This window comes from Serinus canaria, chromosome 3, assembly GCF_022539315.1.
Source record: "Serinus canaria isolate serCan28SL12 chromosome 3, serCan2020, whole genome shotgun sequence".
Taxonomy (NCBI): Eukaryota; Metazoa; Chordata; class Aves; order Passeriformes; family Fringillidae; genus Serinus; species Serinus canaria.
Genome location: NC_066316.1, coordinates 50,564,073 through 50,591,667, shown reverse-complemented (window position 1 = coordinate 50,591,667; position 27,595 = coordinate 50,564,073). Strand labels below are relative to the sequence as shown.

Genomic DNA, 27,595 nt, shown 5'->3' with positions numbered 1-27,595 from the left:
AGAGCAGGGGTAAGAAACTGCTGCAGAGAACAGGGAAAGAAGAACCCACACATTAGCTGTCTGGTATTTATTACTTTTTAATACAGAGAACTCACAACAAAATATTCTCTAACAACACACATAAATGATATCATAACCAATTATTTTAATTTCATCAACATTCATTTGCTATGTACATATTCTTCCATCTGCAAAAGTGCAATCCAAGAATGTCTCAACAAGAAACTTTTATGGACAAGTATATTTTTGAGGGGTTTTCTCACCAATGGCCTTACAACGTGTTTGTCCTTGGTTACTAGGTACAGCAAAACGAGGAACACAGGGGAGGGGGGAAAAAAAAAGAAAAAAAGAAAAATATTGGGCTAGATGCCTCCCTTGCAGGAATAGTCCTTATTTTTCCAATTAAACTCATTATGAATACACTGCTCATTACTGGAGATGTTAATGTAAATAGACTATAGGATAGTCTATGGTCTGGCTATAAAACCCTGTAGTTTTAATGACTCTGCAGCATTAGACAGAACAACAATTTCAAGCTGTTCATGTTGGTAGATGTCAAATTACACATCAGTGTGTAAAAGATGTCAATTTTGTTAGTTATGGTCATCAAAATTTATTTGCAGACATCTTACTGAGGGATGAATTCAGTTTTACACATCCAAAATATGAAGCCTTCCTAAATGCAAGCCTCTCTTATGGAAAGGAGAGTTAACTACTGGAAAGAAAAGCATTTGCACATGCAACTCCTATTACTGTCACAAGGAGTATCGTGCACTTAAGAGCAGAATGAACCTCCAAATCCAGAGGACTGCATTCTCAGTTACAGAATATTGCAGGCAAATTTAATCTGACCATGGGCCAGCTTAAAAAGAACACACAGCATCAGAGAAAGGAAAGGCAATGAAGAATAAACTAGCCAAATAAACAAAGCAAGCAGCTCCCTAGCTTGGGAGGTAATTTCCCTTATGATGCATTTGTAAGCTCATGACTACTTCCAGTGCTAGCCAAGACAGGAAGCAACTGTGGTCTAGTTTAAGCTCCAAAGTAGCCATTAGGTCCCAAAGAAGTTGCATTTGCACTTCTGCTTGGGCAAAGCCCAGGAAACTCTCCTGGCCAAAGGTGAGGGCTGACTGCTTGACTGGAATCTGCATGTTAGAGAAAATCATGCATTTTCCAGTGACCCAAGAGCAGCTTTCAGTACCAAGAAGAAGCAGGGAAAGCCTTTACAAATTAGGGATAATTTACTCTGGAGTGAAAGTTCAGAAGAACCTTTCTGTAGCTCAGCTGGCTTCCACTGAGGATCATTTTTACAGTGCTATGTATGGTGCTAGCCTCCAGTTGAGAGAGGTGTTTTACAAGAAAACAGGCATTCCTCAAGCAGTAGGTAAGACTCAACAGCAGAATTAAAATGAAAAGCTGGCAAAGAACTAAACTGCTTTCTTAGATAGATTTGTATGTAATTCCTTGTCAGTGTTAAGACTTTACATGTGCTTTTCCCTTCCCATTTTGTCAGTCTGCTCCATTCCTGGTTTTGACTTGGATGTATTACATAATCTCTCAAATGATTATTTTTAAAGCTGACCATGTCTACTCATTTTTGATTATCACACATACAGGTCTAGAGAGGCATCCAAGAACTGAAAGGGCAGAATTATAAATTAAGCTACTCTAAGGGAGCAAACAAGTATCTAGGACAACTCCAGATCCCACTTCTCTCCTACCATGTGCACTGCACAGTGACACCCTCCCAACACTGCACAGAAAACAGCACACAATGCCATGTATCCTATGTGGGAACTGACACCCCAGACTCATGATGTGTGACTGGCACTGAAGACTGAACCTACAGTAAGAGATGTATGCTTTAATTGCCCTCTTTAATTGCTTCATTACAGGAGCTTTGTCCTTGCTGTGTGATTTGAGGCTGCTGGGACAGCCGCTGCTTTCTGTCTGATCTGGTTCTCAAGGTCCTGCCAGGCAACACAACTCCAACCTTGTCAGCCACCCTAACTCCAGCAGATTGCCCAATACACCATCAAAGCTGAAGGGCTCATCCTTCTGGAGGAGATAATCCAAATTATAATTCCATTGTTCTTCACAAGGGAAGTCTACGCTGCACAGCTAATTAGGTTTTATCTGCTAGAAACCTTCTTCCTGCCCAGGTGTGCCCAAGGCCAGGTCCTGCTCCAGTGCACAGTGGGTGCAGTGCTGGTCCCACTGCAGCTGGGCTTGGTGTAACTTTTGTGGTAGCCATGAAAGGACAGTGTTGGAAGTCTCTCAAAGCCTTTCCTGTAATTCTCCCAGAAGAAGAAACAGGTTTTCCCAAAACGGATGCCAAGAGGACAACTGCACAAAACCCCAAGAATGTGCTCCAGACCCAAAACCAAGCCCAGGAACTTGCACAGGAGGAGAGGAGCACCAGTGGTGAAGGCTACCACAGCCTGCTAACATAGCTGTTCAGACCAGCCCTGCACCACATGAGCTGGGGGGCACCCAAGGACATTGCCACTCGAACTGTGCCAACACTCTGTGCAGCTTGGCTATAACCTGAAGGGTAGCTAATGCTAAAAGGAGCTAATTCTGCAGTGGAGACAGCCAGGAAATAAACCTCTGAACTCTGCATTTTTACACACAAAGAAACATGGATACTCAGCTTGACTTTATGGGCACAATAATTTCTTAATTCGGCAGAAAGTGTAACTCTCAGTCCAGCATAGGAAAAATCACTATTTTGTCTTCTGACTTTTTTTGTTTTCTTCCCCAGGGTGGCAGACTATCAGGACCATTTTCAAGACTGTGATTTCAACAGCTACACTCTAAAAAGATTCTGATTTGGTAAAACAAAAGACTTCAGAAGGAACAAAAAATAATCCCACCATGTAAACAGAAACAAGCCCCACGCTTCTCCAGTGGACAAACACTTCATAAATACACTATCGAGAAAAGGGAAAAACCAAACATCCCTTAAATCTCAGCTGATTTGAGAAACCAAGCAAAAGATTAATCACCTATTTTGAAAAATTTATTTAAGGAAGGGAGAAATGGGAGTCAAAAAACAACAACTGCAGAGTCTACAGGGCCAAGCTCTCTGATACAAACTCACTGCTTAATGCAGCCTATTACGTACAGCACAGAGGCATGTAGAAAGTAAATACGCTAAGTTTGCTTTCTTAAAACATCTCCTTGTTTTTAGATCCTAGACTGAACACAATGTTCAAAGACAAAGGTGCAGCAATTAATTGTTTAAAAAAGTGATGACATGTTTTGTACTCAGTACCTCTCAGCTCATACAGGTCTGAGGGCCCAGACCCCACTTCATGGTTCTCCTTCCACACCAGCCACACAAGCCTGCAGCAGACAGCAAAGCCTCAGTCCCAGCAGGCACGTACAATCACATCCCCATTCAGCTCAGCCAGCTCCTTTTCTAAAATGTCTGTGAAGAAACACCTTTAAATAAAGCATTTTAAGATCTCCAGCTTGTTTTGGTATGAGCAGATGACCCAGCTGGGCACATGACAGCCCTGTTGGAAGCAGCACTACTGCCTGCACTATAACTCAGTGAGGGCAATGCACATCAAACACACATAGCAGGAAGACACAATGCCAAAAGAACTCATTCAAGATTGCATTTTCTGGCACACATTTACATTCACTTGTCATGATACCTCAGTTTACCCCAGTCATGGGAAATCTGAAAGAAAGCCTGCTGAGGGGACTGGCAACAGAGGGCCAGCTCCTGCACCCCTGGGAACCAATGCAAAGGGCTGAATGAATTCAACAGTGACAGAAACATTTCTTTCCAAGGATTTCCTATTTCCACCAAGCTGGAGGAACAACCCTATGCAATTACCCATTTTCCAACTGGACATATTTCCCTGTCCTTTACATCTCCCCACACCCTTCCTATAAACTGTATTACAACTATACAAAAAATAAACCCAAGTCATTTTTAGCTGAACTTTACCCCACACATGGGATATATTGAAAGGCCATTAAATTGGCTTGCCTCCAACCTTCACAGAGATCTTGTCAGGAGGATTCTGGTTTTAACAACATGTATATATACATATTAATATGTACACTGACAAAGAAGCTGCTCTTTCAGTTAGAAAAGAAATTAGATTTCATCACAGAATGAATCCTATAAAAAGATATGTAATAAAGTTGAAATACCCATAAAATAGCTATTACTAAAGCAAAGCTTTCGTCAATAAGCCTCCAAAACTTTAAATGAAGAAAATGGCTTCACAAAGTGGTAGTCTAGATTTCCACAGTGAGGACATTGCTGGACGTTGCTGTATTCAGAGAAATACTGCATGCCGATCCGCACATCGATTACTGGCTTCCCACAGTGCTTACAGTTCAGTCGAGCCTGCAACAAAGAAACAAACAAAAAAACCTGTTTGAAATACCCACACTCCCCTCAGCTTCTCACCCCTGGGAAACAAGGCTGTCCCAGAGGCAGTCCCCTGTCCTCCCCAGCAGGAGAAGGGGTCACTCAGGAAACTGGCAGTAGTGGGATGTGCTGGTAGGGACATTCCTCACCTGCACTGGGAAGTGGCAGGCACACACCGTGCCTTTCAGATTAAAGACCCACCAAATTCTGGAGAGTGGGTCACCTCCCACTCTGACTGATGGAAGGTAGAGAACATCAAGGTTTATTTTGTGCTGCTAAATCTCTGAATCAATTTCTCATTTCCCAGCACAAGAAGTGGTGTCTCAATAAATCATTAATGAAGCATCAAAGCTAAGAGAGAAATTTCATATTTGTGCCACAGCAATTCAACCATTTAGGTTGATGTTTGAGGATCACCTGTCTACGAAATATATCAGCATTTTAATATTTTGGCTTAACAAATGTATAACTTGATCTACTTTATCAGCACAACATGGTATTGTGTCACTTTAAGTGTCTATTTAAACATTTATAGTACATATCAGGTTATACAAACTAAACATCACTTCAACACACAAACTATTCTACAAAATCCAACTGAGAAAGAAGCAACATTAACTGGGTGGATATGAGAAATAATTCAAGGTCATAGGTGAGGATGGACAGAGCTATTAATATTCAGCTGTTGCAAAGAAGTGAGACTTCAGAAGAAATCTAGCTGAGACACACAGCCCATCTGATACAAAGAAAGCAACAGGCAGCATGAAAGCTCAGCAAGCCCTTTGGACTAATCAAGAGAAGCAGAAGGGATTTGAGACTGTAAAGAAGTTAAAGAGTAAAAATGGCAAATGAGCAGCGAGGGCCTGAGCTGCACCACAGTTTAATCTCACAGCCCTGTACACTAATGAAAGCTTCAGCTCTCCACTCAAAAGAACAAAAAGTATTGTCTAGGCCACCTTGATTTAAGGGATTTTCCTGGATGAGGAAAGGAGGAAATTATTAAAGTACTATCCCTGTTGAGACCAGACTCAAAAAGAAACAAATCAACAGCTTTACTGCTCTGCTTGAAAAGCAGAAATTTTAAGAAATACAATCTACTAGGTTATGAATTTTTATGGAACTCTTAACCAAAGTGTTTTCTCCTTTACTACTGTCCAGCACCTCAGCTAAGAGTTAGTAATCTGACAATGGTTGCAGTTGTTATTCTACATGCAAATTTGTGATGTAGAATTAAATATTTTGAAGTAAGGCACGAAATTATTCATAATAAATCCAGAAAGGCAATTTGGAATTCTATTATATACCATATTTAAATGTCATTCTTCTGCATGCACAGAATCATCTGTAACAATCATGGTGAAACAATAATGCTTATTATCTGGCAATCACAGTCACTGCAGCTAATGCTTTTATAGTGAGTTCTTATACCATGTACTGTCACACTGTCCATTAATCATGTAATTAAGGCTCTTGTATAATGAGCTCTTAAATCTTTTCTTGTACATTCAACAGAAACAATTCAGATTTGAAGCAGCTGACTTTTACAAAGATAGCAAGTTAGTATCAGTGCTTTCCTCACCTTTAAAAGTTCCTATTTTTTAAAAAAAAGTTACAGCCTCAAGAGACACTAAATTTGGAGGTAATGTATCAGTCTGTAGTTATAACTGCTACCAATACCACCTTAGCCAGCAGCAGCATCACTTGTCTTTTGAGCAACACATTTTGGTAAATACATTACATTTAAAATAAACTGTCATTTTTCATATTGACAAACTGGTATTTCAGATGGCTTTAAAGTATGCACATTACCATGAAGTGATCCCAGTCTGAAAGGGTGTATCTGCAAAACTTCTGCCCTGACCTACCACCACCATCTGTGTGTCTGACTGAGCATCTGTAGCAGAGCACTGAGTCATTCCAGAGAGATGTTTTCTTCACAGCTGTCTACCCCTACCTGCACGGCAGAAGTGTTCTGTCTATCACACAGACAATTAATTCTCTGGAATGCAAACAATCCTGCTGTCTCAGACACACTCTGGAGTAGCCCCAAGCCTTAGATCTTCCTCTCTCAAGGCATAGATTAGGTGAGTGTTTAATGAACTCAAAGTGGCCTCAGGCTGCGGTAGGTGAGTGCCATCACCAGGGTCAGCCACAACAAAGATTAAGGAGAGCTGAGTAATCTCCAAGCACAAAGGCACTTTGGACCTTTCTGTTCCCTTGGCACTTTTTTGCTACAGTTATGATAAAACACAGTTTATGAACTAAAAAACCCTGGAACCATGAAACATCTGCTGAAAAGGTGGAACTACACCTGGCACTAGTGATGCTGGTGATGAAGCATCAGATTTAATTACCAATGCATTTAAAGGGGGCTTTATTTAAAAACATAAGTGTATTAACCACTGACCCTGGCAATGACTTCAGTCTAGCTAAAGGCCATTGTACCTCTGAAAACAAAGGGACAGAGACACGTCAGCCCTCTTGTATTGCACTCATAGGTACAGGCTGGGAAAGAAGGATGAAAGGAGGAAAGAGGGAAAAGATACACAACCTTGACTTAATCTAATCAGTTGGAATTTCACCTAATGAGTCTTATGAATGGTACTAACCTGACAACAGGGAGATGCTGCCAGAATATCGTAGGTGTACATAGTTCCCAGCTGATGCCAGCTTCCATCCCATCGGGACTTGCACTTAATGCAGATAATTTTGTGAACCCCTTCTAAGCAGTCTACACAAACAGCATAGAGGTGCATAAGCCTTCCTGTGGACAGAAAAGACACATCTTAAGGAGCCAAGAAGAGAAGATTAAAACAGACATTTTCTGCAATGTGGTATCTGACCTTTAGTGATACAAATCACATCTTTTTTTTTTCTTTATAAAGGGTGAATGATAAAGTAAAAAGTACTTCTCTACAGGAAATACACAGGCTTGACTGAAGCTATAGAGAACTCAGGAATTAGTCATCACCCTGCCCACTCTCCCTTACATCATCTGCTGGTAGGTCTTAGCAGAATATTTTATAAAAGGAGTTGCTAAACCTCCAAGAAGAGATGCCAGGTTAAGCTGTAAGATCAGCTGCTATTTCCAAAACCAGAATATTGCCCTAGCTTCATCCCCACCTGACATAAGAAGTGGAGAAGTGCCGAAGATTATTAGCAAACTTGGTACAGACTCATTTAACAACTTGCTGGTATCTTCCAGCAAAGAGGGAACCAACAACCTAACAGTCCCCATGGAAAAAAAAAAAACAACAATCAGAAGAGCAAATTTTTTTCATGTACTTTCTTCTGACTGCTCATTAACAAGTATATTTACATGATATATTGCACATACAAAGACTTTAACATGCCATTCAGAACTATGAATATAAAAAGCTCTATCATCACCTTAGGCTCTGTATGCACAATGACCTTCAAAACCTGAGTTATATTTGTGTCCATAAAAAAACAAGTGGCTCTGACTTGAAAATCAAATATTTTCACTACATACACATGATTAAACTAACCAAAGAAAAATCTGAGACAGACTTTCATAAAAAAAACTAGAATTCCTACATAAATTATAAAGATCTAGCACCTAGGTTATGCCTGACTTTTAGTGACAAAACTGATCTCCAATTTAAGAGCTGTCTATTAGAAGAGGCCTGACACCAAGTACTAATTCTGCAACATACCAGATTTTGCACTGCTATGTAATACAGAGCTAAGCAGTAGTGAAATTACAGATCAGCCACAAAACAGGACTGTGCTCAACATGTGTTCACCTTGGATTGCAATTTGTGCCCTTTAGCATCAAAGCACTGAACACATCACAAACTGTAATTCAACAGACACACATCTTGTTACTCTTCTACAAAAATGGGACCAAAATATTAATAGCTTATGATTAGTCTATACCAGACACTTAGTGTCTGGTATAGACTAATCTAGTGTTTTTAAACTTTAAACTAAAAGTGTTTTTAGTTGTTTTGGTTTTTAGGCCAAGTATTTTAGAAAAACAAGAAAAAAAAGACTTCTTAAAATATACATACAAAATAGACTTACTAGTGTGAGCTGGTAAAAACTGAGTTATTCTACACTGGCGTGTTCAGGTCTAGAAAACATGATGGGGTGAAACTAAAATGTATATAATATACATATAACATATATAATCAACTCTGTTCCTTAAGTGAAGACTCAAGACTGGTGATGCTCAAACAACTCCACGCACAGCAGTTGAGCAGCAAGGTAAGTATCTTTCCCCATCTGAAGTTCTGCACCATTTCTGCACTTTAAAATACTACATTCCCCCACCATTTATATTTCAGGATACTTTTGTATTGGAAATGAGGCACCTTAAACATGCCTGAAGTAACATAAATGATTTTCTGTACTGAAAAGAAAATAACAGCCTGGAATAGCACCTTACAGCTTAATTTCATTTCAGAGAGTACTTCTGGTAAGAAACCACCTTACCCAGGACAAGGAAACAAAAATTTTAACAATTAATTATTCACTTGTCTGAACAAGTTTTTCAGATATATCATCCAACAGTTAAGTAATAACTAAGGTTAAAAAAAATAATTTCACAGTTTCATTCTTAGAGGCAAATGTTAACAAACAATGAGTTTCACTATTATTACTAAATCAGCTTTTTGTACTGATAAAATCACAAGCACATTGTGTGACTCCCCATCAAAGCAAATAAGCATCGTTATCTCACAGAGGTATATTCTGTTTATCCTGGAACTTTTCTGGCTTGTAGATTTGCCTATTGCTTTTTCTCCTTAAAGTACATTAGGCAAGACAGAAACAATAATGTTAGCGTGAATACAGTTTAGTGACTTAGTGCACAGTGATTTAAGGGAAGAAAAAAATAAAATACAAAGTTTACTGAGCAAAGGTCTGTTACATAACACATATTATGACCACGCATGGGATACAATGTATTTTATTGAAAGGTGAGAAACTTTAATGCTAAAATATCTCTGGTTAATCCCTTACCAACACACTTTTCAACAGGTAATTCCGTGCTTCTGACCACCAGATGAGGAATACTTTCTCTGACTTATTTTAGCCCTGTTGCCTGCTAGCAGGCTGCAGGACAGGCACATCCAGCCATGTACCACCCTGATCACTTAAGATTGGGCCACAGCTTTCAGTAAGAGCTGAAGCTCATGCTGGCCCACATTCATTTGTTTCTCTAAGAAGGAAATGCGTGCTGTGGTCTCAACTCATCTGAGAGCTAGGACATAATCAAGACATAGCTCAAATACATGCAAGTTTGGAAATAAGTAAAAAACCTTCGCTACTACACTGCTGCTTTAACACACCATATGAAAAGCTTACTCTTATTACATCCAACCTCTCCAGGCCTGTGTTAACAAAGGCCGGACTACAGACTTTTCTGTATTTAAGAAATAATACTTTGTTATAAAACAAAACTGATACTCTGTAGTCTGAAAGCAGATGAGAGGCACCTCACCCTCGTCAGTGGTACAACTATAACTTTCAGCCAGGCTCCAGCACAGCCTGCTTAAATTGAAAAGGTGGTTTAAAAGGTTGGTGTGCATCCTGGAGTAACGTTCCCAAGAGATAAATGGGCATGCATAAGCTCCAGAACAGATTGGCTGGAAAAACTTCCCATGGTCTACCTAGAAATCGGATCAGAACTTGTTTAGTTGTAAGCCCAAACACAAGGCATGGATCTTTCTATACAGCATCTTTTTTAATTCCTTTTAAGTGTTTCAATCTGATCCACATGAGTACTTTGGACATTACTTCAGGCTTTACAGAACTGCTTAAAAATGCAGAACCGGGATGAAAATCTGTAATGGCAGGGACAGGGCACAGAAGAAGGCAGTTCCATCATTTAATGAAACCTAGCATGACTGACAGACAACCTGTACCTTGAAGGTGACAGGGAACATCATATTCAATCTCATCATGTCTCGATGGGCTAAGGAACAGGGTCCCGTCCACCAGCGGAAACTGTTCAAACACTGGCAGCGCCCTGTGGCACAGAGCACAGTTTACAACATTCCTGTGGCTGGCACTGAGAGCAGCAAGGATGAACTTCCGAAGGTCCTCCCCTTGGCCCACCTGGGCATCGTCTTCCATCCGCACGTGGAAAGTATTCAATTTATGCCTGGGGATGTGAGTGAGCAGCTCAGACAGATCGAGCCTTCTCAGAAACTGCACGGGGGTATCGAAGTGTCCTGATCGATGTGCTTGCAAGCCAGCTGCCCCATAATCAAAATGTGCATTCCTGTACATGCCCCCCCCAGCCATGTTCTTCTTATGGGGCTCCAGGTGAATGGCATTCTTCAGGAACTCTCCCAGGTACCGCGAGGAACGAGGGCCGCTGAAGTGCGTGGGGGCGAGGATGGAGTAACCGGTGGGAGGGGACTGGCCAGGAGACACACAAGGCGAGCGAACGGCGTAGCTGCCCCCCATGACACCCTTCTCCTGGGAGTTCTGCCTGTCCATGGAGTGCCTTCGCTGGAGGTCGTTACTCAAGCCTTTCTGCGGCTTGTTGGCCGGCCTGCCTTTTTTGGCCTCCTCTGCTGACTCCGTCACGGACCTTCCCGTACTCTTCTCCAACACCGATTTCTTCTTCTTGTCATCCTGCATCCGCTTCACCTGGTACCAGTCCGTGTCCTTCTTCAGGTGACCCTGCCCACACCGACAGGAGCAAAACCGAAAAGCCAGGTCATATCCCTTCTTGGTCCACATGTTTTGGCGACACTGCTTTTCGTTCCAGCTCCTGGCTCTGCCAATGCAATTGAACTGGACGAGGATGCTGCTTTCCCACTCGTAGAAGCACTGAAGGTGCATCCAAGTGCTGTAGGGACAGTGCTCGTTGTTGCATATAACCTTCTGGTAGTCATCCTTCTCCAGGTCCACAGGCCTCCCAAAGCTACAGATCAGTGGAGTGGCACAAGGGGCTTCTGCGGAAGGTAAAACAGATACATTAATAACTTCATGGCCCATTTATTGCAGTGTTTCTTTAGACACTGTGACCAACACACCCAAGCTCTTACTAACAACCTGTGTACTACTAAAGGGCCACAAGCACCAGCTCTGGGTCACTGCAAAAAAGCAGTATTTGCCAAAAAGAGATAAGCATGTGAAAGGAGATAAGGAAATGCACAAATAAAGAAACAAGATGACACTACACTCTGTGTAATATTCAAAACCAAAGCACCTCAGAAGCACTAGCCCTCCTCAAGTATTTGTGGATACCATTGCAAGGCATTAAAAAAGCAAGGAGAAAGAACTGTGAATGTTTCTGGAGAGCTGCTTTGAAGCCTGAGAGGCAACATGGGGAGAACACACAGAGATGCCTGTTTGAAAGGCAAGTAAGAAATACAAACAAGCGCCCAGCTTTGCAATCATGGGGAGAGGCAGGAATTGATCTTTTCTGAGGGGAAAGAAATTTCTCTTTTGGGGACTGAGCAAGAGACAGCAGCTAGGGAGAGAAAGAGTGAGCAGAGAACTTTGAACAGCACGACAAAAAGCTTACGTTCCTAGTACAGAAAGGAGGGCCTTCATTACATTGCTTAGGCAAATACAGACTACATCACCACCACTGACCTTCTGGATAGCTAAATTTCACAAACCAAACAGTTCTGCAGAACAGACAGGTGAAAAAATCCAAATGCAACATGATATTTTATCAGCAAAGTAGCAGCTTTGCTATATCCTTGAGCAAAGAGCAGTTTACTTCAATTATCTCACAGCAACAATATCAGCTTCTATACAAAAAAAAAATGCTCTACAAAAGAATTTTCTGCATTTATGAATCAATGATGTTTTCCAGTTCCTCACCAAAGTACCACAGACTACATATGATTCCCATTGCTGGCTGCTCTGTTGCAGCTGGGAGGCTCAAAAGAGATTGGAAATTTTCTACTGGAGTTCTTATAAAAACTTTTTAGATGCTGCAGCAGGTTGACCCCCACCACAGATGCTTACTAAATTAAGACAAATACTTCTTCTTTGTATTTCTGTCTTCCTAATTCTTCGACTTCATCAGCAAGTACTGCTCCAACAGAGCTGCCTTTTAACCTCTGTATGGCTGCTTTCAAATATCAGCAGGCTTCTTCCAGGTCTTCCGTGGTCAAGTGCTGCCTCACCCTATCTAAAACACAGCACTCAGCTGCCTGAAGTTCCACTCAAGTCTCAGCCAGAGCCCTAGGACTTATGGCAGATCCTTGAGGAGAGAGACTGCCATGACTGAAGTTTTTTCCCCTTAGGACTTAAATTTCTACCTGATGAGCAGGTAAAAAAACTACCACTCTGTTGCATTGGTTTTAATCCCATTTTTATCACTGCTTGCACAAATAACTACATAATTTGCAGCAGAATGAGAGGTTTTATGCTCCTAGATGTACTTTGACTCCAACCTTTAGTATGAGACACACTCTCCATCATCACCTGTCCTACAGCAGTAAACCACAAATCAGATGCTCTGCGACAACAGATCTTTGCTGGGCTAGTGGTCCCTTTCCCAACAAGGTTTTGGAAAAGGCTATAAACAAACAAAATGTTCAAAGCTACCTTCAGTAAATTCAAGATTACTGAAGTTCTTAAAACGTCCTTATATCAAGAAGAGGCACAAATTGTAGGGAAGAGAGAAAAGAGAGGCTTTCCCTAGAGACTCTTTGGAAGTTCCTGCTACAATGTGACAGATATTCTTTTAGTGGTTGTCTCACATCTCTGAAAAGCCTGCTAAGAATGTGTAAGTTTGGAGAGGTCTTTGAGAAGCAACAGTTTTACTGGCTACCAGTGACTAATTTTTCTCCACTCTTTTACTGAGTGTTATTCAGTATAATGTTGTTATTATTTACTATAATGCTGTTGGCCAAGAGCAGAAGTATATACCTTACCTGCTCTGAAACAAAATCTGGCAGTTTACCAGTTCAGAGAGTTTTCCCACCCATTCTCCCAGACTTTCACTCAAGTCACACTACCACAGCAAGCATCTCTGCAAAGCTCTTTTTCATTGTCAGTCTTTCCTTCATCATATTTAAGGTTTGAAAGTACAGTTCACAATTATAGCATCCTTATACAATTGACCTCAGGCCAGTTAACTGAACCCATGAAAGGCAAATTATCAGAAGTCATGTGAGGCAAGGTACCAGAGGCACCAATATGAACAATTCTCACTTATGCATTTCCTTTATTCATCTATTTTGGTAGATATTCCTTTCCACCATTACAAGAAGGTAGCATAAAAAAGGAACATGCCAAAAATCCACTTATGCTCTCACACTGTTTCAGAGAGTAAATGTTCTAACAGTTGCAGGTATAATTATAGCTGACAGCTGAGAAAGTACTACACAGACAAGTCTAGAATTGAATACAGACACTATACTTGTTCATCCATACCAGCACAGTTACCTGACTAAAAAGGGAAAGTGTTTCCTTGATCAGCCTTTGAACACATTTTTGAGTTTGTATGCAAAAACGTATGATCTCTAGTTCCCTGAGAAGTTTACAGACTCTTTCTCACTATGTGGACAAAAAATGAAATTAATAAAATAAGTGACTGAAATACAAAAACCATCACCACAGCCCATGTATTCCACAGACTGTGTCTGCAGTTACTTAATTATGATCATGTACTGGGTGTCTAGAGGCTAAAATAAAGCCAACTTTCAACAGACTTTTCTCCCCTTTTCCTAGTCAGTCAATACTGTGGAATAAGATCTTCTCCAGCTTCTCCTTAAGAACCTACAGACAGCAGATTACCTGAGGAACTTCCCACACAGCAGAACCATGGGCAAGAAAAGGCAAAACTGCAAGTTCTGGACAGTGATGTCTTCTACAACATTTAATTTAACTAGGTGATTACAAAGTTTTCACACATTCCCTCATCTGATCTGCTATCTACACAGTGTGAGCTGGCTGGTCACAAAATCACCCCAGCAAAAGCAGGTCTAGAGCAGCTGGAAGACACCAACAGAATTAACAAAAGCCTTCCATCATGCAAAAGACCCCAATAAACTGTTAAATGGTGGCACTGAGATTGCTTTGGAAAACGTCATTGCTAAGAGGAGAAGCTGGTGTCTACTCACCTCTTCTGGGGACTCATCTGACATTTCACTACTGCCACTGCAGCTGCATGGGAAACACTCCAGAAAGCTAAGAGGTCTCTCTGCCATGTTGCCACGCTCCACAGCACAGGTTATGCCATGCTAGTCAAAGCACCTGCTTTCACTGATGCAGATTTGCTTTTATCAAGTCTGCTGGTTTGGAGAAGGCCTGGATTAAACTGCTGCAGTATTTCCACAACAGAAACTGAGAAGCCCGGCATAGCTAATTGGTCTCAGCAGAAAGTTCTGTTGTTTTCTGTAGTTTTCTGTAGTTTTCCTGTATTTAAGAAAGCAGAAAATTCCACTACTTGAAAAGCATAAAAAAACCCCAAGCCAACATTTGGTTTTGCCACACTTTTCAAATTATCTGTACAAAACAGACTGTGCAAGACCGAACATCCCTTGCAGACTTCTCTGTACCCATGTCTCCTGCCAAACATAACCATGCCACATATTCCTCCATAAAGAATAAATGAGAAGCAGAAACCAGCAATTTTTGTGTAATTTTCCCAGTTCAAGGCAAGAGATTTGCCTTAGAAGCAAAGGAGACAGCATTCAGATCAGTATGGGAGCCTCCTTGTAGGTAAGGAGAAGAGCTCTTCCCATCAATTCACACCCTTGAAAGTGGTCTGGGTTATTTAAACACCATTTTATAAATGAGACAGAACACTTTTTTTCAGTATTACAAGAGTTTAAAAATTCTTGTTTTCAAGCCCTTGTACTTCCCATAATTAGAAATAAATTTTAAGATATTCTTCAAAAGGTCAGAGCTAGAATCATTGTCCTAAAGTTTTATGATGACAGTGTTAACAATTACTGTCAAGACAGATTATGATGGGAAGTAAATAGAAATTACATGGCCAAACTGCCCATCCACACCTAAATATAATTTGCTTCCAAGCAGCTAACAGCTCAACAAGATTCTGGTTTCCAAAGCTATGAAATTGAACTTCAGGGAAAATGAAAGATTACACGGTATCAGAGCAACATCTAATCTCCCAGCAGCTCCTTTCAAAAGAATGCCAAAATAAGGATAAAAGAATTTCTGTTTAACTCTCAGTTTCAACATGGGTTTCACAGCCTAAGAGAACAAAACAAGACAGTGTGCAGTTTTGTGGAGCAGAACAGCTTCAACATAGGCTGTCAAGTTGCAACTACAAGCGTGTGCTGCTTCTTTCAATACATTATGTTTCCACATAAAAAAATAGATGTTTTCTCATATTGCTCTGTAGTGATTTGCAACAGTGATTTTGAAAATAGTTGGAAGGAGCAGTACATAAATGTCTTCTAAAACAGAAATAACACACGACGTTCCAAACATGCGTACATTTGTGCAAAGACAGCTCACTGTTTAAACAAGGTTGTGTTTTATATTTGACAGAGTCACCAAAAAATTAACTTTTCATTCAAAAATGAGAGTAAGACAGAAGACTCCGAGGAACCTGGATTGGTTTTTCTGGCTTTTTCTCATTTTTTCTGTTCAGGTTTATAAACATCCATCAAAGCCAGGAACAGGAATAGAAACAAAACATCTGAGAAATACCTCTTTCAACAACAACAACAACAACAACAAAAAATCCTCCCACACAAACTGGTTCTACCTTTTAATAAAAAAGAAAGGCAGTATATGAAGGCCATCCTTCCCATTTTATGACCCAAATGAAAGCAGCAGAACAACAGCTGCCTGAGGAACTCCCCTCTGGTGAAGTATATTAAGGAGAATGTTGTTTACTTCTGTTTACACACCCATCATAAAACCAAAGATGCACCCAGCAAGCCAAATGCAATGATTCCATGGCTTCAGTTTCGTGACTGCTCTCATTTGTTCCAAGCCCTCAATGCAGGTGCCTAAAGCAAAATTCGCTCTTCCCCTGCTACGCTCCCACATTATCCATTGTGTTAAGCACCAGAGTTTTTCAGTCAGTGGACAGAAACAGATAATTATTTCCCCTACTCGTCGGCACAGGTTTCAGCTCACTGCACAGATTTGCCATCCCTGGTAAAACCCAGGGGAGGTGTTAAACATGTGAGGCTGGGGGCAGAGGGAGAGGGAAGTGCGGTGGCGCTGGACGAGACAGCCCTACTGTCATCTTAAAACAACTGCCAGGCAAAAGGAGGTTGTCAGGGATCTGCAAAAAGAAATTATCCCCAACAAAAGGGAAAGGTCTTGGCACCAGATTTGTTGCAAAACACTTGCTGTGGCTTGCTCTTGGTCTGCTGTTACTCTAGCATCTCTTCATCTATGCCAAGGACACACCAAGTTGCCAGCACATTACCTAGGCCAGAAGGGTTCCCGTGGGACACATACCTTGCAAACCAAGCACTTTAACCTCTACCCTGCTTTCTCATGAACACTGCTCTCTTCACAACCTTACACAGCCAGGAATTGTTCACTCTGCCAGCCTGAACCAGAGCTGAGTCATTCCTGGGAAAGGCCACTCCCTACCAACCATCTGCACGAATCTTCTGAAATTCCTCTGCCATCAGCATAGCTTTATTTTAATTGAAGTCATACAATATTACTGCAGTAATACTGTAATGCAGCTGTGGAAAATAAAACACCACCACAACAAAACAGACAGAAAGAGAAAACTTGAATTAAGTGTCTGATGGATTTGCTTTGTTGAACCTTGTAATACAATCTAATATTCCAAAGACTACCAAGATGTGACAAAAGGGCATTGTCATACTCATAACCGGTTAAATAGTACAAATTGATGGCAGTACAGAAATGACTGGTCACTTTCCTAAGAGCCTAAGTGCAGCAGAAGAATGCAATAAGAAAAAAGCGTTTCAAGAGTTGATCCAAAAGGCAGGCATGGATCTTCAGTGCAGCAGCAACAACAAATGACAGCTGACAAACAGTAAGAGAAGTCTTTCAGAAGAGCTCAGCTCGGGGCTTACACTGGTAACACGCACTGATGATGACTGACATCTCCTCAAAACTTCTTGAGCAATCTTTGCCAAACGATCAAGACGAAAGCTTCCAGGAGGGAAGGGGAAAAAAACAGCACAGCAGCACCTGGTAAGCCACTCTTATCACAGGATTCTTTCTGTGCCATAAGACTCCCTCGTGCTCTTGGAAAGAGAAGCTAAGGCCAGCAGTCCAGTCACAGTAAGCAACAGACAGAGCCACTGGCCCTGCAAGGAGGAGCTGTCTGGAGTCAGTCTGGCTGATAGCTTTACATCTGTTATGCACCTACACATCGACATTGTCAACAGGTGCCAATCCAGAGCTCAGTCCTGCCCCCAAGGACCACGCAGCTGCAGGCAACACCTACTCAGAAGGGATTTAAGGAGAACAAAGCCATAAGCAGCCCCTTCCCTCATGCTTTACCCCATGTGCAAGATGTCACTAATTCTATTCTATCACTTCACATGAAGTGATCACCTTCCCCTAGAAAAGATTTCCAGTAATCTGGAGCTGCTAAACCCTGGTTAGCTGAGAATTTAGGTGATGAGACTCCCAGAGGGCTCAGTAGCTACTAGAAGCATCTCCATGCACTTCACTTATGCCAACTTCACATCTGACCTCCAAGGGAATCTCTTCACAATAAAAAAATAAATTTAAAAAGCACACCTAGCAACTTCACAGTAGCAGGAAAATACCATGGAAATCATGAAGGCTTAACTCATACTGCCACATAAACACCTTCTAACTAGCAGCACAGTCTGAGCTAATGCCTGTTTATGAAATCAGCATGTGATACAGTTATCTGCAGCTCTCATTCAACCACCCACTCCCAGCTCAACCATCACCTCACCAAAGTAAGGCAGAAAATCAAGACTGAAACTGTACAAACTAAGGAAGATAGGCACTCACACGTGCACAATAATTTTGTAGCTTGTTTACACAACCATCTGTGCTCCAAGCTGAACCTACCGCCTACGCTACTGAAACCCAACATGAGAATTCATATGGTCTTGTAGAAATCACCATCATCTGTACAATTATCATCAGCCAACTCAGCCAGTTTCTTTCCATTTAATATGTGTTGTCCAAATACAGAAAACAATCACAAACAAAAGCTTTGGCTTTTGCTTGGGATATATAGACCCTCTCTGTACAGGAGAAATCTTGCTCTAGCTTGTGCTGTGACACCTGAATCCAACTGGAAATATGCCCAGAGAAGAGACCTAAGCCTCTACCTGTATCAGTACCAGGACAACTATGCACCCCCAATACTCCCATGTGGGCTCTGGTTTGGTTTAACCAGGTCAGAAGACAATTGGTTCTCTGTGCCATAAGCAATCATGCCCCAGCTAGGAAGACTCCTCAGTATCATGTGGATTTTTCTGATGACTTCTGTCACAGTGAATGCAGAGATTAATGACTACCTCAAGACTGGTGGGCCTTAATGTGTTTTGAACACTGGCTGTTGCTTAGCCTGCACATGAACTGTCCCCACAGAAAAGCACTGTAACCATTAAATCCTCTCACTTTAGCCTTCCAAGAGCTTTTAATAACTTGAACTGCTACAGAGAACTAACCTAGGTGCTTCAAGAAACAGTCATTCTAATAACAACTCAAGCAGATTCTACTGTACCTGCCTTAGCAAGTTTTCAGTGGCAAACCCCAGCTCATGCTGGAAATAGAGATAACTGTGGCTTGCAGTAGATGCCCTCACGCCAAGCACAGATGTAAACACTGCAGGCTGGACTCGCTCAGACTGAGAGCCAGCTAGCCACCACACCCAGTCCAAAAGCACAAGAAGGCAAGAGAGAAAGGAAAGGTTGAATTAAGGGGTACCAACACCTCTTATATGTTCAAATCTAGGGGTATTTGTGTCATTGGTCCATCCTTCCCAAGTCTCAGTATGACAGACTGTATTTTATTTCCCACACTAAAGGCTAAAGAAGCTGGCAGAAACTCAGTGGGAAACAGGAGATGCAGTACTCAGCATCTCTTCAAGACAGAAGCTCCTGATGTGAAGCTCTTGGTTCCCAGACATCTCCCTCACAATGCCAGGCAGGCTCCCAGCCCTGTCATGTACCATCCCTGGCATCAGTGTGGCACACAGGGACCTCAGCTGGACACTGCTCCCACAGTGGGTATGGGCATGGGAGTGCCAGGCACACTCAACAGCCAGGCTCCAACAGAAGCTACCTCCTCTCCTAGCAGGCATCCTGGGAGACAGGAGTAACAGCAATATCCCTCTCAAGCCCAGGAAGGAAAACTGATGGACTCTGAGAGACAGACAGGAAGGCATAAAGGTTGAAGTGAATGCTCTCAAGATAAATGTCACTGAAGTCTACCAGGAAATGCCAGTGCTCCACTCAAAATCCCACATGCTTTCAAAATGGAATTACCCACTCCAGTAACTAGATTACTGCTTCAAGAGGACCTCTTTGAAATTATTTGAATTTCTAACAAAAGAGTTTAAAAAAGCCCATGCTCTATTAATCCTGTTACAATTTAGACACCTTGAAGATTAGCTGTAGTATTTTACTCTGAGATGAATGCAAGGTTCTCCTCTGGTTTTTTCCCTTACACATGGTGCAGGAAGAAAAGCAGAGAGGGATGGACTTCTGCCAGCCGTGACAGTACTTCAATATCAAAGGATGTCTCAATATGCAAGACTGTAAGCAAGGCTGAAGAAAACTTACAAATGTCTCCAAGGGCTAGAAATCATTTTGTCACTACTTCTTAGATCACTGTTATTAAGATATGGGATGAGTACAGACAAAGCAAAACTATGAGTTCAAAAACTGTATTTCCTTGTATGAAACAGAGCAAACATCAAGCCTAAACCTTATTCATGAAAGCGCTACACTTGAGCAATAACTAATCACATGAACACAGAATCTCGTCAGGGCACTGATAACCATTTTGATAGCAAATAACTTTAAAAACCCAAAATTAAATGGGTGTGTACCTGCATGCATGAAAGGATAATATTTATTTTACTCAGTAACACCAGGAACATGATTCCATTTGCAAAGATTTGCAAAACATGAACTGCATTTGCTACCAAGGCATGTAATTGCATAGTTTTCAAATCCTAAAACTAACATGAAAGTCCTTTTGAACCTGATTTGCATTGATAGAGACAGTGAAATCTGCATTCAATTGATTTCTGCAGTTAGAAGAACACAATGGTATTATAAGGCAAAATGATTTGCCCTTAGTAAATTAATAGGTATTAAATTTTGTAGTCACTGGAACAGAATAAAAACTTAATTTTCCAGGTGGTCTCACTGATACCAATGGGAATCCCTCAGGCTAAATAATCAGAAGGTGCCAATACTGAACATCACTAGAGTGCCAAACTGGAACTGGATGTTATATGCAGCAGGGAACATTTGACAGCAAATATTAATCCAGGCTTAAATACTACAACAATTCATTCTCTGAAAACACATTTTTTAATTAAACATTTCATTGATGAATTTTATGTCCATCTTTAACTATCCTACGTCCAGGATATAATTATTTCTTTTTTAATAAATCATAATTGTTGGCCCGTCACAGTGTTCAACACATTAGTCACTGTTGTGGTTACTGATTTCCCTCTCCATACACTTTTCCTACATTAGCATTTTTATTTGAAAGTGGATCTTACAAATTTGTGAAACCCAGGCAGAGTGTTCAAAAGCACTCAAATCTGACTGCCAGCAGCTTCACCTGCCAACCAAGCAATGCACCAGCCCTGCCACTTGTGCAGCTTAAGGGCTCCCCTATGGTGGGGGGAGAAAAAAAAAATCTTAAAACAGGTGGCCAGTACACTGTAGGACAGTGATTTAGAGACAGTTATTCTGTGAGAGTATTTTTAGTTTAATTTGGCTGGCTTTCATGAATTACATGTTAAAGGGAAAAAGCACAGCTAAGGAGACACAGCTTTTTCTTTGCTCTAGTCTTCCCACAGCAACAGTGCTGGAGAGAACAGAGTGGCAATGACAAAGGGATGAAGCAGCAAGATGCTAAGACAGGGATCACCAAGTCCTCAAAAAAGAGGACATGGCTCTACTGGACAATGAGACGAAGAATGGAAACAAGGCAAAGACAATGGATAGAATAAGGAATCTTAGGGTCAGAAACAACTCTATGTCAAGACTAGAGCAGAACAATCAGAGGATAAAGAGGTAAAACAGCTGGAACACAGAGTCTGAAAGTGTCCAGCCTCAGCAAGGCAGAGACAGAACAGGAATTTGTTCCTCAGATCTAAAAGTAAACCCTGTGGATTTTCCTCTTCTGATGATGGGGCAAATTATCCACAAAATGTCACACTCGTTTATGTCTGCAGACGAAGGTAACCAACTGCTGCCATCAGGAACACTGCCGTCAATGGGTTAAGTGCAAAATCCCATGCAGTTGCTGGTATAATTTTACACAATCACAGATTTTATACAAAGTAACACAGAAAACTAGCTAGAAAATCAGAAAACTAAAACCTTTTTTAGAAACTTCATTCAATCACTCTGAAGACAGGTTACCTAAGCAATGAGACTTTCTGTGACATCACATCTCACTTTCCCTGTGCACTGTGATACTGTTAAACCAGTCCACCCACACCCTATAACCCCCTCTCCATGACCTGTGCATCACTTAGTGCAGAAAATGGATGCACTTCGGTCAAGAAAGATTAATCTACCATATGGTCTGATGGAAGAGATAGGAAGAGAGGACATAGCCAGAGAATGTGAATCCCCCTTGCAGGCATCATCCCAATACCTGCTGAGTAATTGAGATTGCAAGGTAAAAAAGCCATCACATCTGGTCAGTGGTTGTGCCCTCTGCCTTCCTGATTCCCCTGTGGGAGTCTAGAACCTTTCAAGAGCAGTTTGAGCTCTGAACACACAAAAATTGAAATATCACTGAAAAACCCATAAAAAATGCCCTGTTGGGGGGCAGGAGATAAGTCTGTTGACATTTCTCAATCATCATGCCAAAAACTGGCTGATAGTTTAAATGAAAATATTGTGCAGGGATTGACGAAAAATTTATCAAAATGTAGAAGTGAACTCTCCACGATAAAGGGATGCTGTAGTGGCAGTTTCCAATCCCATGGCACAGCTAGTCAGGGCTGCACAGAGAAGCCCAGAGGAAATTAAAAATTCTATTTCATTATGCCACATGGATGAGGGTCAGAAACAATACATGGACCACACAATGAAGTGTGAAGACTTATAAACCCCCCCCCCGTCTGAATCACTGTCTCTTCATGAGCAAAGTAGGGTCTTGATGTGACTGCGTAATTAGACCATCATACTGACATCACAATGCAAAGCCAAGGTCTGCACAGACATTTTCAACTGCTAAATCTGCTGCTTTCATCTCTGCATACTTCTGTCTTGCCACATTAATGAAAGCAAGCAGGTTATGTCATTATGATCATGCACTGCATTCCCAGGGTACAGGTGGAGCAGGAGAGCAGTGACACCAGACACACACAAATTACGCTGTAGCAGCACATGGTGATGAGAATGGAGAGGAGAATGGAGAAGGGAGAAGGGAGAAGGGAGAAGGGAGAAGGGAGAAGGGAGAAGGGAGAAGGGAGAAGGGAGAAGGGAGAAGGGAGAAGGGAGAAGGGAGAAGGAGAAGGAGAAGGGAGAAGGGAGAAGGGAGAAGGGAGAAGGGAGAGGAAGAGAAGAGGAGAAGGAGAGAAGAGATATGAGAAGAGAAAGAGAGAGAAGAGAAGAGAAGAGAGAGAAGATACGAGCCTCTAGCAGCCAGAACGAGAGAGACTCCAGCATAGAGAGAGAATACACGAGATCGAGCAGAGACGACTCACTAGACGCCTATACCGATCCGAGACGCTCCCGCCAGCCGCGCTACAGCCTCGACGCTACGACAGAGACAGAGACGAGCAGCTAGCAGTAGAAGAGAAGAGAAGAGACCTGGGGTCTCACAGGACCAATGAGCCTGGGCAGCACAAGACACAGCATGCAGCTGCACAGTCCAAAAGCAGCACTGCTAGGAGAACCCAGCAGACTTAATCCACAATCCAGATAGTTTCCCACGAACAGTCAAGACTTGACTGTGCACAGCAGAACTCTATTAACCCCACCACTCACTGCAGCAGGCCACATCCTCCATAAGCTGCTTAGTGATCAAGCAACCCTCGAGTGCACAGCCTCTTACAAATGTCTGCAGTCTAGTAATGGGCTAGTTGCCTCCAGGGCGGTGGCTACAGTACAGAGCTTCATTTCACATTCATTGGGTTTGAAGACTTGAGGGAATCTGTTATCATTGTCTAATCTTTTCCCTGCACATGAGCCAGATTCCCAGTTCTGCAGCACAACCTGAACCAAAACTGTTGAAAGCTTTGCACTTCCAGAGAAAATACAATTTACCAAACTTACAGCTCAGCATTATCTGATGGGCAGTAGAAAGTGTAAAACAAAGCTAGCAAAAGTATGATGAGATGCAATGATCCTGTCAAGGCAAAGATCAGGTGTGCTGACCAGACAGTATAGGGCAAATGTTGAAGCCAAGGCTGCACCTCTGTGGTGAGAGAGTAAAAAAAAAGGGAAGTGAAGGATTTGGTAAAAGAGTCAAGGGATGCTTCTGACCACTGAAGCAATATGGAAGCAGGGAGAGAGAATAAAAGGAGCACCTCAGGTTAGATGTGAAAAAGGCAGCCTCTTCTGAGGAAGCTGGCCAGCACAGGGGAAGGCTATGCCAAGCATGTGGAACACACAGCCTTAGAGCAGAAAAAGACTGACAACCAGGCTGGCTAGAGAGCTGTACCACTACCAGCATTGACCGGCATTGCCTCCTGTGGCACCTGCAGATGGAACACCACCTCATCACCCACAGGCAATACAGCCACACCAGAAATGCACCACTGCTGCCACTTGTGCTTGAGCAAAGCAAAAATTCGAAATATTGCTTCTCCCCATCCAGAGAAAAGCCAAGGCATAAGACACCACCTGCAACATAGATGTTGGATATATTACATTACCATACTGAAGTTATGATAAAAATATTCTAGCAATATTCTAACTCCTGTTAACCTCTCTTTTTTTTTCTCCTTGTTCACTCACTTAAAGAAAATAGTAAAGAAAAAACCTGAAACAAACCCAAAAAGGAAATTCTAATCATTCTTCATGATTTTCTGGAGTAATACTCTCACAAAAGCAGTCTGGCAAAGACCTTGTTTGCTAAAGTGATTCGTAATTAATTGATAATATTTCCAAGGAAAAGTTTCCATTAAATAATACATTGGAATCAGACATCTTGAAAACCAAACTATGGCACTTGGAAGTGCCTTTCTAACATCCATAGGCAAAACTACTATCACAAAGCATAATACCAGTTGTAGCCACCCTCCCACTTTTTGAAAAGCATGGAGAGTAAAAAGCTGAAATCCAACTTAGTAGAGGAAAAAAGTGAAGAGTAGGGACTCTGCACAGCAGTTTGCAAACCTAGCAGCAGAACTAAGAGGTGGGGTTTTTTGGCTTAGCAAAACTGTAATAAAATCTTTGCATGCCTTTAGTTTTAGCCTGACGCATCCTTTTGAAGCGCAACAAACATGAATAGCAATTCAAGTTTCAGCAAGGCACCACCTTATCAAAACCGCTGCGAACCAAAATCCAACCCAGAGACCAAAGGCAGCATAAAATGGTTGATGAGAAGTGAGCACGTTGCCCTGACAAACCCAACTGCTGTACAGCGGCAAACAAAACTGACCGAAAAGCAGGACTCCATTTTTATTCGTGACGGCATAAAGCGGGCATTTTTCAACGGAGCTCCGGATCAGCCGCGGCGCGGCCGCTGCCGGCGAGCGCGGCGCTTCCCGCCCGCCGGGGATGCGTTCTGCCCCCGGACCGCGCTCCCGGGCCGCCCGCAGCCACCGCGCCCGGCTGCCGCGGGCTCCCGCCGCTCTCAGCATCGCCGCCGGGCGGCCCCCGACCTCCGGCGGGTCACCGGGCGGGGACAGCCCGGCGCGCAGCCCCCGCCCCGCCGGGTGTTTCGGGGAGATCCCGCCGGCGGCACCGGCGCAGGGCCCGGTCGACACCCGCCCGCTGCCCCGGGCACCCGCCCGCACAACCCCGCTTTCCGGGCGCGCCCCCGCCCCGCGGGTCCCCCCGCGCAGCCTCCCCGGTCCCCGCCGCCGCCTGCGCCACGGCGGGAGGCCGCGGGGCCCGGCCCGCCGCTCACCGCTCTTGACGTCTCCGGGCGCCGAGCCGCCTGCGGCCGCCGCGCCGCCCGCTCCGCCGCCCGCTCCGCCGCCGCCGCCCGCGGCCGCCGCTCCGGCTCCGCCGCCACCCGCGGCACCGCCACCCGCCGCCGCCGCGGCTCCGCCGCCCGCCGCCGCCCCGTTCTCCTGCTCGTCGCCGCTGCTGTTGGCGCGCTTGTTCTTCTTGCCCTTGCCGCCCTTCTGGTTCGGCATCGCGGGCCCGGCCGCCGCCGCGGCGGGGCGGGCGGGCGGCGGCGGCTGCGGAAGGCGCCGCCGCCGCTACCTCCGGCTCATGGCGGGGCGGCGGCGGCCGCGCTGCGCTGCGCCGCGCCCGCGGTGGGCGGCGGGGCCCGGGGGGCCGGGCCGGGGAGGGTGAAAGGCGTGTCCCTCTGTCCCTCTCGGCCGCCCGCTGCCACCGCCCCTCTTCCTCCCGGAGCAGGCGCGGGCGGCAGCGGGAAGCAGCGTGCGCTGCGAGGCGGGGCTGGGGCTGAGGCAGGCGCGGGCGGCGGGAGGGGCTTATCGGGAGAGGGAAAGCCCCGCTCCTGCCGGCACGGGCGGGGGGCGCTTGCGTCTCCCGGGAAGGGGGAGTCGCGCTCTGCCGCTGGGAGCTGGAGCTGTAGTGGCACCCCCGCCGCCGGCGAGGGGTGACGGGGGAGCGGGGCCGGGGGTCTCCCTGCGCGCCCCTCGCCGCAGCCCCGGCCTCGGCCGTGCCCCTACGGCCGCGCTCCCGCCGCGGCGTGAATGTCCAGGCAGCGGGGAACACTTGGAAAATGTCACCTGAACGTGCAGGAATAAAAAGGAGATGGAAGGAAACCAAAACAATGCGGTCTCGTGGGGGAGGGGGGGCGGGTTAGGGAGCAGAAAACCTTACAGCAGCACAGCCCTGACTTTGGATTTCTCAGCTCATGTGGTTCCTGATGGGGGTAGCTCGGTGGGTGACGGACTGCGGGGGCGAACCTCTAGGATATGAGTTACCGGAAGACTCAAACTGCTGCGCTCCTCCGGAGCAGGGCTGGAAGCGCTGTGCCTCGACAGAGGCGTTGTCGAGGAGCAGCAGCCTCATCTCCTCCGGGAGTTCGGGCTCGGTGGGAGGCACTGCGGAAAATGGGTAACTGGTAATCGCGGGATTCCTGCACCCAGGGACTCGAGGTACTGCCCGTCACCTGCAAAACAGCAGCACTCGTGACATGCCTTTTCCTCCAGGCTGACGAGCCGCAGCTCACTGCTTATAGGTGTCACCTGCCCGTATGCTCACGTTGTACCTACCAGCTTATCCAATTTGGGAATAAAAAACTGCAGCCTATCATAAGGACATTATACCAGCTCCCAGGATGAGCCGTTATTCTGGGCTTGGCAAGCTTTTCCTTGCCCATAAATTAACTTTTTTTCCTTCTCATCCAGATTCTGGAGATTAGGTTTCCATGACTTCCTTACTGAACAAGTAGACAGGCAATCAAGAAATCGAGCAGTTACATTACTGGTCTGTGACTGGTCTGTGGCTGGGAGGACAAAACCATGCCTGAGCTGTTTGGGCTCTAGAGATCAAATCAAAGTGGATGGGTCAAAATAAGTGACATCTCTCTGTTAGGAATGTCCCACGTTTTCTAAGTCACAATTTTGTCTGAAGTAACTGGGCAACCTGTTTGACTGGAACAGTTCTCAAATCTTTTCCTTTTAAAAATGGCATACATTCTGGATCATCTTGTACCTGTAGCCAGGGCCTTAGTTTCCCAAGAAAATTAGCAGCTGTATTTTCAAATACTCTTGAAGCAACTATCACAAGAAGTTTTGAGTCAAATAGCCTAGTTTCTTTGCCTGCAGATGTCAGCATTTCAGAGATATTTTTAAAAAGTTCCTTGTGTTGGTGGAAATGTTCTGACATTATGTGCTTTCCAGTGTCTTGCGTTCCCATAGTTAAATGCCCTGCCTACCTTAGTTCACAGTTTTGAAGCTTCTAAATTGCATTTCTATCTAGAAACCAGAGGAATGGAGAA

At 43.8% G+C, this 27,595-nt stretch overlaps 1 protein-coding gene across 1 annotated transcript; it reads right to left on the bottom strand.

Annotated features, from left to right (window-relative positions):
* Nucleotides 1-52: 52 nt before the first annotated feature.
* On the bottom strand, nt 53-25,829 carry HECA (hdc homolog, cell cycle regulator). The gene is made up of 4 exons (XM_030235920.2): nt 25,583-25,829; nt 10,288-11,328; nt 7,006-7,160; nt 53-4,372 (listed from the first exon to the last, which is right to left on the bottom strand). The coding sequence occupies exons 1-4, from the start codon at nt 25,812-25,814 to the stop codon at nt 4,208-4,210; spliced, it is 1,593 nt and encodes a 530-aa protein (XP_030091780.1). The 5' UTR covers nt 25,815-25,829; the 3' UTR covers nt 53-4,207.
* Between the last annotated feature and the right edge of the window lie 1,766 nt (nt 25,830-27,595).

What these genes read in the sequence shown, in the direction of transcription:
- HECA (XM_030235920.2), bottom strand. Translation starts at nt 25,814, where the DNA reads ATGCCGAACCAGAAGGGCGGCAAGGGCAAGAAGAACAAGCGCGCCAAC. An exon ending in TGTTCCCTGTCACCTTCAAG is followed by an intron (nt 7,161 to 10,287) that starts GTACAGGTTGTC and finishes TTCTGTCCACAG; the next exon opens with GAAGGCTTATGCACCTCTAT. An exon ending in CAGCATCTCCCTGTTGTCAG is followed by an intron (nt 4,373 to 7,005) that starts GTTAGTACCATT and finishes TCTTTGTTGCAG; the next exon opens with GCTCGACTGAACTGTAAGCA.